Source organism: Nerophis ophidion, linkage group LG14 (genome assembly GCF_033978795.1).
Source record: "Nerophis ophidion isolate RoL-2023_Sa linkage group LG14, RoL_Noph_v1.0, whole genome shotgun sequence".
Taxonomy (NCBI): Eukaryota; Metazoa; Chordata; class Actinopteri; order Syngnathiformes; family Syngnathidae; genus Nerophis; species Nerophis ophidion.
Window position 1 is genome coordinate 13707485 of NC_084624.1, and position 10752 is coordinate 13718236.

General features: G+C 45.0%; 1 protein-coding gene across 1 annotated transcript in view; it reads left to right on the forward strand.

The window, feature by feature from the left end:
• The window catches only part of LOC133568901 (polyamine-transporting ATPase 13A3-like), a 68639-nt gene extending 59235 nt beyond the window's left edge, over positions 1–9404 (forward strand). The window contains exons 27-32 of the mRNA XM_061921094.1: positions 1–348; positions 4505–4662; positions 4801–4889; positions 5002–5082; positions 5246–5323; positions 9015–9404. The exon at positions 1–348 is cut by the window's left edge and continues 84 nt beyond it. Coding sequence (XP_061777078.1) covers positions 1–348; positions 4505–4662; positions 4801–4889; positions 5002–5082; positions 5246–5323; positions 9015–9194 — 934 coding nt within the window. The 3' untranslated portion in view covers positions 9195–9404. The remainder of the gene's footprint in view (positions 349–4504; positions 4663–4800; positions 4890–5001; positions 5083–5245; positions 5324–9014) is intronic.
• The last annotated feature ends 1348 nt before the right edge of the window (positions 9405–10752 follow it).

Genomic DNA, 10752 nt, shown 5'->3' on the forward strand with positions numbered 1-10752 from the left:
GAAATCATCAAGGACACCACAGAACGTTGATGCAGTCAGAGACTCTGTTGTTCGCAAGTCTGTGCGTCGACGAAGTCAGGAGCTTGGAATGAACCGAGAGTCTGTGCGGAGAATTTTGATCGCAGTTCTCCACCTCTATCCTTATGGAATACAGATTCAACAAAAGCTTACACCTGCCGACAAGAGGATACAAGTGATCATGTGCCAGTGGTTTTGCGATAAGATTGACGCTGCGCCAGACTCCCTTGACAATGTCTGGTTTTCGGATGAGGCACATTTTCTGCTGTCAGGTCATGTGAACTCTAAGAAAAACATCTTCTGGGGTAGCACACCTCCTGAGACTTCGAGGTACTTGAACTCCTCCACTTGAGGTAGGGTCTCCTCCCCAACCCGAGTGCCATTTCTCTGTTTGCCATTTACTAAAAAACATATAATTTTCTTACAGTCTTGACTTACTCTTTCCTTCAAACTGATTAAGTAGATAATCAAGTCATATTTGTAAATATGACTGATAGAAGCAGTGTCCTACAGTAGACATTTTATGTTGGTCTACTGGTTTTATCAGAGGTACAGACGCGCTCTGCTGCTTTTAAGGATCTTTTTCAAAAAATGAATTCCATCCACGCGGATCAATTGCAATTCAAAGAACAGTTTGGATGTTGTGAATTTCCTGCCCACATAATGATCTACAGATGGATCAACAAGTTCCGAACCCATGGGACTGTTAACAACCTCAATTGTAAAGATACTAACAAACAATCACACTCTGGACGACCGAAATCATCAAGGACACCACAGAACGTTGATGCAGTCAGAGACTCTGTTGTTTGCAAGTCTGTGCGTCGACGAAGTCAGGAGCTTGGAATGAACCGAGAGTGTGTGTGGAGAATTTTGATCGCAGATCTCCACCTCTATCCTTATGGAATACAGATTCAACAAAAGCTTACACCTGCCGACAAGAGGATACAAGTGATCATGTGCCAGTGGTTTTGCGATAAGATTGACGGTGCGCCAGACTCCCTTGACAATGTCTGGTTTTCGGATGAGGCACATTTTCTGCTGTCAGGTCATGTGAACTCTAAGAAAAACATCTTCTGGGGTAGCACACCCCCTGAGACTTCGAGGTACTTGAACTCCTCCACTTGAGGCAGGGTCTCCTCCCAAACCCGGATGCCATTTCTCTTTTTGCCATTTACTAAAAAATATTTGATTTTCTTGCAGTCTTGACTTACTCTTTCCTTCAACCTGATTAGATTAGATTAGATTAGATTAGATTAGATTAGATTAGATTAGATTAGATTAGATTAGATTAGATAGTACTTTATTTATTCCGTCAGGAGAGTTCCTTCAGGAAAATTAAAATTTGCAGCACAATCCCATTCAAGATCAGACAAACATTACAGGGAGACAGAACAGGATCGCTGACGGGTCTGCTGGCTTCCAGCGCCCCTTACAAAAAAGATTACATACAGGTAAACAAGGCAGGGTGAAAGGGAGAAAAAAATAGAAGATTAAAATAAAATAAAAAAATCGTTCTTAGCCTGGGCCCTGGAGAGGGGGTGCACACTGAGGCCAGGGGAAAAAAACAACAACTCATAGCCATAGTACACATCCCTCTTACATGTGTGTAAGAGGGAAACATCAACCATCAAAGCACACAGAGGACATTAAAGACATTAAAGCAGCAGATACAACCAGACACTTCTACATACAGCTATGAATAAAAAGTAAAAGAAACATATCCACTGTGGTGGCCTCTGCGGTGTTCCACGCCATCGTCCGCTGGGGAGGAGGGAGCATGGCCAGAGACAGGAGCAGACCCAACAAAGCAACCAAGACAGCCGACTCCACTCTCGGCCAGTGTCCAGTCCGCATGGATGAGCGAGGATAGGTCCAAGGTGACTGAGGTGTCCGACACCTGCTCACCCAGCCAAGACACCGCGAAGCCTCTCCGTCCCAGCGCTCAGTGCTAGCTCCGCAGCCCTGTCCCCTCATCCGCATCTCCTCCAGTCCCTCCAAACCGACTCCGGTGTGGCAGACACCCAGCAGCTGATCTCCATGGCCCAAAGCTCCCGGAAGGCAGATCCAGAAGTCCACAAAAAAAGCACCACAGAGGTCACAAAAGTGCCACCCCTTGTCACACAGTCCCAAAGGGTCCCGGACCAAAAGGCAAGAAAATATAATAACACATGAAAACAAGAGGGAAACACAAAAGGATGACACAAGAGCACAGAGCTCCTGCCAACAGCAGCCACTACAGCAGCGCCATCTTGGAAAAAAAAAAAGGTAGATAATCAAGTCATATTGGTAAATATGACTGATAGAACCAGTGTCCTACAGTAGACATCTGATGTTGGTGTACTGGTTTTATCAGAGGTACAGAAGCGCTCTGCTGTTTTTAAGGACCTTTTTCAAAAAATGAATTCCATCCACACGGGTCAATTGTAATTCAAAGAACAGTTTGGATGTTGTGAATTTCCTGCCCACATAATGATCTACAGATGGGTCAACAAGTTCCGAACCCATGGGACTGTTAATAACCTCAATCGTAAAGATACTAACAGACAATCACACTCTGGACGACCGAAATCATCAAGGACACCACAGAACGTTGATGCAGTCAGAGACTCTGTTGTTCGCAAGTCTGTGCGTCGACGAAGTCAGGAGGTTGGAATGAACTGGGAGTCTGTGCGGAGAATTTTGATCCACAGATCTCGACCTCTATCCTTACAGGATACAGATTCAACAAAAGCTTACACCTGCCGACACAAGGAAACTAGTGATCATGTGCCAGTGGTTTTGCGATAAGATTGATGCTGCGCCAGAATTCCTTGACAATATCTGGTTTTCGGATGAGGCACATTTTCTGCTGTCAGATCATGTGGACTCTAAAAACAACATATTTTTGGGTAGCACACCCCTGAGTACTGTCCGCAAAGGCTGTTACACTCTGTCAAGTGCACTGCATGGGTCGCCATCTCCAAGCATAGCATCATTGGACCATTCTGGTCCGGGACGACAACGAGCGGTTTGTGACAATCAACACCGAGCGATATGTTCAGGTGCTTGGCAAATTCTGGACAGCACTTGGTCAACGAAGAGGGGTCGTCAGGGACCTCCAGTGGTTCCAGCAGGATGGTGCCAACCCCCCCCCCCCCCCCCCCTCCCACACCTCAAACGAATCATTGGCATGGCGACAGCATCGTTTCCCTGACCGACTGATCAGCAGCGGGTGTGATCCAGAGTGGTCGCCGCATTCACTGGACTTGAACGCCCCAGATTATTATCTGTGGGGATACCTTAAGGACAGGGTGTATGGCAACAACTGCATGGGTCGCCATCTCCAAACATGGCATCATTGGACCATTCTGGTTCGAGGACGACAACGAGCGGTTTGTGACAATCAACACCGAGCGATATGTTCAGGTGCTTTGCAAATTCTGGACAGCCCTTGGTCGACGAAGAGGGGTCGTCAGGGACCTCCAGTGGTCCCAGCAGGATGGTGCCACCTCCCCACACCTCAAACGAATCATTGGCATGGCGACAGCATCATTTCCCCGACCGACTGATCAGCAGCAGCTGTGATCCGGAGTGGTCGCCGCATTCACCGGACTTGAACACCCCAGATTTTTATCTGTGGGGATACCTTAAGGACAGGGTGTATGGCAACAACTGCATGGGTCGCCATCTCCAAACATGGCATCATTGGACCATTCTGGTTGGGGGATGACAACGAGCGGTTTGTGACAATCAACACCGAGTGATATGTTCAGGTGCTTGGCAAATTCTGGACAGCACTTGGTCGACGAAGAGGGGTCGTCACGGACCTCCAGGGGTCTCAGCAGGATGGTGCCACCTCCCCACACCTCAAACGAATCATTGGCATGGGGACAGCATCATTTCCCTGACTGACTGATCAGCCGCAGGTGTGACCCGGTGTGGTCGCCGCATTCACCGGACTTCAACGCCCCAGATTTTTATCTGTGGGGATACCTTAAGGACAGGGTGTATGGCAACAACCCCCAGACTATCCCTGATCTGAAGGCAGCAATCACTGTAGCAACAAAAGCGATCCCAAGGGAAGAATGTGGGAGGGTCATCGAGAACTTTGCCCACCGGATCTAAATGTGATTGCAGCAACGGCGAGCTCATTTAGAGCACATTTTTGGAGCGCCAGTTAAACAAAGAGTTTTTGTGGTACAGACTTGAAACTTTATAGATGTCTACCACATAGACTTAACCTAATGTAGCTGAATTTTTGTGTTAATCTAAATAACATTTTGGAAGTTATTCGATTTTTATTGATGAACGTTTTTTTTTTGTGTCACCCTTGTACCATGAATTGATTTACGTGGACTTAAACAAGTTGAAAAACTTATTCGGGTGTTACCATTTAGTGGTCAATTGTACGGAATATGTACTGTACTGTGCAATCTACTGATAGAAGTTTCAATCAAACAGAAAGAGAAATGTATGTTGACTAACTGTCTCTCCTCTGTCACAGGTCCTGTAATGAGAACAGCACAGTAGTTGAATTTGAAGAGGCGTATGTCAAGAAATTTGAAAACACCTCCCTGTTCTACGTTACGTCCTTCCAGTACTTGATTGTAGCCATTGTCTACTCCAAAGGAAAACCTTTCAGACAACCAAGCTACAAAAACTGTAAGACAACTCGTGTTTCTTGAAATAGTCTCATGTTCTCTGTGACCTAAAAGTAGACATTTCTTGCCTGGTAGAATCAACACTTCTGCTTTCTAAAGTAAGGTGCATAATGAACCTGCGTTGTGTTTTACATTTCAGGGCCATTTGTGTTGACCTGTGCCTCTCTCTATGTTTTTTATTTGTTCGTCATGCTGTATCCCCTTCCCGCCATAGACAACGCTTTGCTGGTGAGCTTGTATTCCTTTGGGTCTCATGTTGTAAAAGTCCTTTTCAATGAATGTGTTCATCAGGGAGAAGCTGGTAGTTGATTGGCAGATATTGTGTGTGACTCCCCTTTAGATCGTGTGTATTCCCTACGACTGGCGCATTACACTACTCATGATTGTAATGGCACACACGGTTGTCGCCTTCACACTGGAGGTACATACCCACACATCATGGTGTATTCTTTTCTGTAAGCATAGTCATCCTTTCATAAGCTCCGAAATAAGTTGGTCACAATTTCATTCATCATTCTTGTTCGTTTGTGGGTCTGGTACTCTAACAAGTGTTGTTTTCTGATCCCCACCAAAATCTGTCGCAGGTTTTAATTGTTGATACCTTGTGGAAGATCGTTCAATCCAAGCTGGCCACCAGAGCCTTGACTGCTCACACAACACAGGTTGGCAGGATGTTTGATTTCTCTTTTTCGATCCATATTCTTCTGCTTATCCGAGGTCAGGTCTTGGGGGCAGCAGCCTTAGCAGGGAAGCCCAGACTTCTCTCCCCAGCCACTTCGTCCAGCTCTTCCCGGAGGATCCCGAGGCGTTCCCAGGCCAGCCGGGAGACATAGTCTTCCCAACGTGTCCTGAGTCTTCCCCGTGGCTTACTACTGGTCGGACGTGCCCTAAACACCTCCCTATGGAGGCATTCGGTTGGCATTCTGACCAGATGGCCGAACCACCTCATCTGGCTCCTCTCAATGTGGAGAAGCAGCGGCTTTACTTTGAGCTCCCCCCGGATGGCCGAGCTTCTCACCCTGTCTCTAAAGGACAGCCCCACCACCCAGCGGAGGAAACTCATTTCAGCCGCTTGTACCCGTGATCTTGTCCTTTCGGTCATAACCCAAAGCTCATGACCATAGAAGAGGTTGGGAACGTAGATCGACCGGCAAATTGAGAGCTTTGCCTTCCGGCTCAGCTCTTTCTTCACCATCATAGCAGTCTGTCGAGCGCGACAATGACTGTTTCATTTAGGTCGGATCATAGACCTCCACTCAGCCCTGTCTTTTGCCTTCAGCTGCCAGGTTGCAGTGTCGATCTTCAGTTCCCTCAAATTCCGTTTAACGGTGTCCTTGCACCTTAGCCTTGGCCTCCCCTCGGTTTCGTTTTCCTTCCTCCAACTGTGAGTAGAGCAGATGGCGAGGGAGCCGCTCCTGACTCATTCTCTCTACATGCCCGACCCATCTCAGGTTCGTTTGGGTTAAGATGTCATCCATCGATGGCAGTCCAGCAAGACTTAGGACCTCTGTGTTCGGGATCTTGTCCTTTCGGTCATAACCCAAAGCTCATGACTATAGGAGAGGATGGGAAAGTAGATCGACCGGTAAATTGAGAACTTTGCCTTCCGGCTCAACTCCTTCTTCCCCATAATGGATAAATACAACGTCCGCATTACTGAAGACGCCGCACCGATCCGCCTGTCGATCTCACCATCCACTCTTCCCTCACTCGTGAACAAGACTCCGAGGTACTTGAACTCCTTCACTTGGGGCAGGGTCTCCTCCCGAACCCGGATGGCATTTCTCTTTTTGCCATTTACTAAAAAAACAAAAATATTTTCTTGCAGTCTTGCCTTACTCTTTCCTTAAAAACTGATTAGGTAGATAATCAAGTCCCTTCACTATTAGTCAGATTTGCAAATATGAACCAGTGTCCTACAGTAGACATCTGATGTTGGTCTACTTGTTTTGTCAGAGGTACAGAAGTGCTCTTCTGTTTTTAAGGACATTTTTCAAAAATACATGTCTCACATGTTTTTTTTTTCCTACTGAACTCAGTTAAATAGCCCAAATGATGAAAAATAGAGGATGTGAAACTAAAGAAGTTGAACAAACGACCACTGACTCCATCTGACAGCAAAACCTTAGTTGCATAAATCACATATATGGAGTCAAACATCACTCGTGCTTGGATAGGTGAAACAGTCGCTGGAAAATAATACGTCATCAAAAGATTATACATAAATATACTGACCATATAAATAAATGTAGCGATCGTAATGAAACTCAATGTAATGGAGTAAAAGTCACGTTTCGTTTTGACAAAAATACTCAATTGGAAAAGTATGTTGCATTAAAACTACTCTGGCAGGACAATTCATCCAAAAAGTTAATCAATCAATCATCAATCAATGTTTATTTATTTAGCCCTAAATCACAAGTGTCTCAAAGGGCTGCACAAGCCACAACGACATCCTCGGTTCAGAGCACATATAAAGGCAAGGAAAAACTTACAACCCAGTGGGATGTCAATATGAATGACTATGAGAAACCTTGAAGATGACCACAGATGTGTGTGAACCCCCCCCCCCCCCCACCTCCCCCCTCTAGGGTAGACTGGATGCAATGGATGCAGTGGGTCTAGCATAATATTATGAAAGTCCAATCCATAGTGGATCTAACATAATAGTGAGAGTCCAGTCCATAGTGGGGCCAGCAGGATATCATCCTGAGCGGAGACAGGTCAGCAGCACAGAGATGTCCCCGACTGATGCACAGGCGAGGGGTCCACATTCGGGTCCCGACTCTGGACAGCCAGTACTTCATCCCTGGCCACCGGACCTCTCCACAATGGAGAAGGGGGCCGAGGAGGAAAGAAAAGAAACGGCAGATCAACTGGTCTAAAAAGGGGGTCTGTTTAAAGGTTAGAGTACACAAATGAGTTTTAAGATGGGACTTCTGAGGTAGCATCTCTAACTGCTACCAGGAGGGCATTCTATAATACTGGAGCCGAATAAAAAATGCTCTATAGCCCGCAGACTTTTTTTGGGCTCTGGGAATTACTAATAAGCCGGAGTTTTATGAACGCAGATTTCTTGCCGGGACATATGGTACAACACTATCGGCAAGATTGTGTGATAGCAAAATTACTTGTACTCGTTTTAATTGATGATGTTCTTTGAACGGGTCGCCAAAAGTTATTTATTGGGCTCAGGAATGTGACACTTAGCAAGAGATCTATTATCTAATCAAGCTCTGTCTCCTGTGTCTTTGATGTAACATGTGGACTTTAGTTGATCTGGGCATATGTGTCAACTCTTCTTGACCCTCAACAGAGCTAAATTGTTCCCCTATCCTGAGTGCCCCCTCCCCCCACCCCCCTTCCTGGGCAAACGACACCCTCTCCTTCTTCACAGGACTTTGGGTATTCATTCCACTGGTGTACTGTATGTAAATGAGCATGGAGGGTGGGACTTCTGAGAATGTATAATTGTCATGTCAAATTCTAAAGGAGTTGGAACAAGCTGGAACAAACGGATGTGTCGTTCTGGTTTGGTCTCGCTTTGCAAAGCTTGTTATTATTTGTTTCTTACTTTAATAAAGCATTTTAAAGCTATTTGTCACTAAAGGGTCGTCTTTAAGAAATTTCCACGACAATTGGAGCATCAATGACAATTGGAATCCAAGAACCATTCAAAAATACCTACTAAATGAATCAGAAGTTACTCACAAGTTACTCAATATTTGAGTAGTTTTACTTACCTGCTCAGTGTCCTAGTGGTTGGAGTGTCCGCCCTGGATCAGTAGGTCGTGAGTTCAAACCCGGCCCGAGTCATACCAAAGACGACCCATTAACTCCCTGCTTAGCACTCAGCATCAAGGGTTGGAATTGGGGGTTAAATCACAAAATGATTCCCGGGCACGGCCACCGCTGCTGCTCACTGCTCCCCTTTGGGGATGTGTCAACAGCAGAGGATAATTTCACCGCACCCATTACAAAATGACTATCTCTTGTTGAGAGAAATGCATGTACTTTATGTATCCTTGAACATATTAAAACCATTACTATTGCTACTCAGTTACAAAACAATCAAAAAGTCCAAAGGTGTGTGAAAAAAACTAACTATTTTTTTCTATATCCTATTGTAAACATCTGCCAATCAAAACTGTGCCTCATTATTTTGCAGAAATCCTGTCCGTGCATTGGCTATTTTAAGTGTGCAGGTGTACCGTATGAAATGGTGTAAAAAAAGAATTTGCATGAATCCAATTGCTTGGCCTTTTTAAGAGTTGTTTACAAACGATGGTATGCTTACAAGCCTCGCTAACTCACTTTTTGGGATTTTTCCAATCGTTCCCAACATGATCTCAGATGGTGAACGGGCCTTGGGGGTGGAACTTCCTCTCCTGGATGCTGTGTTGCAAAAATCGTTCGCCCAAGACGAAATACAAACTTCTGACTCTGGAGCTGCAGGAGCTGACTGACTGGCCTCCTGCACCGTCCACTATCACCTACGCCGGGACACCTCAGTACCTCATTGCTGACCCCTAATTACTGCAACAATCCGCTTTTAAAGTACCATTTTATACAATTTTTAAAAACAATTTTAGGCTCGATAATGAAATATTGGAAGTGTTTTACCCAAATTAAATTATACTGAGAACACACGGGTGTCATGATCCGTTGCCCGGATCATGCTTTGTTCAGTTTGACATTTCTTTAAGTGGTGATTAGTTCTGTTTCAGTTTTCTTTGATGCCATGGGTGCTGAATTTTGTCACCTGCCTCTGATTAGTGGTCGGGACGCTCACCTGCTCCCGGTCGCTAATCAGAGAGCTTGCCTCACTCCATACCCTGCCAGGCAGTCTTATTTGCAATACGCGACACTTAGGTTGGTACTACTTGCTTCTTGTTGACTAGTCAATTACTAGCTCTTCCGTATCTGCTCGTGCCATCTGCACGTTTTCCTTTTTTTTCCGTATTCTTTGTCTTATTTGAATAAAACAGCCTTCTTACCTGCACACTGCTTCCTGTCGTCCTTATGCATCTTGGGGAAATGACCACCGCATAAACATGCAACTTCTGTTAGGACTTGGTCAAGGTTTTGACCCCAGATGCAGAAACGGGAAGCAAGATGGAATCAAAAAAGGAGTCTTTAATTAAGACCAAAAATATTAACAAAAGGTGATGGTAAATACGCACACCATATAACATAGCCATTAAAAAGGAACCTCAGAGAAAAGAACAGAAAAAGTCTGACTCCAAACGACCCCAAAGGTCTCGGTAAAAACAGAAAAGGTCCGACTCCAAACCACCCCAAATGTCTTGATAAGAATCAAAACATGTCCTACTCCTAACCACCCTAAAGGTCTTGGTAAGAACAGAAAATGTCCTACTCCGCACTACCCCAAACGTCTCTCATTAAGAACAGAAAAGGTCCTCCTCCAAACTACCCCAAAGGTCTTGGTAAGAGTAAAAAAGGTCCTACTCCAAACCACCCCAGGGTCTTGGTAAGAACAGAAAAGGTCCTACTCCAAACCAGGGGCGTCGCCAGACATATTTCACTGGGGCACGTGCCCCACTGTTGCCCCAGTAAAAATGTCACCAATAAAAAACAAAAACGCTTCAGAGTTTTAAGTCTACATAACATAGACAACAGCGCACATACTACTTAGTATGGTAATTGATTGCTACTGTATTCACTCCACTAACAATGAGCACATGGCTAGTTAATATGTTAATTTATTCACGTGTGGATACTTTGGTTGAGAGAGAGAGAGAGAGAGAGATAGAGAGAGAGAGGATGAGAATCACTGAGTGAGGTAGGTAACGTTAGCCAACAACAATTTGTTAATTACATTATTTTAAATTTTGATTTGACTCAAACTGTAACTCCTAGATGGATTTAAGACAGATATTCGCCCGCAGCAGGGAAGAAGCAGCAGGAATGAGAGATGTAAGTGAAGTCATAGCTAGCTAGGCAACATCATTGTCTTAAGTTGATGCTAAGTTAGCTAACGTTATTCCTTGTATCAAGACAAACATATTCATTTGCTGTACGAGCTGTCGGGGGAATTTCCAATGAACATGAAACATAATGTTGGTTATTG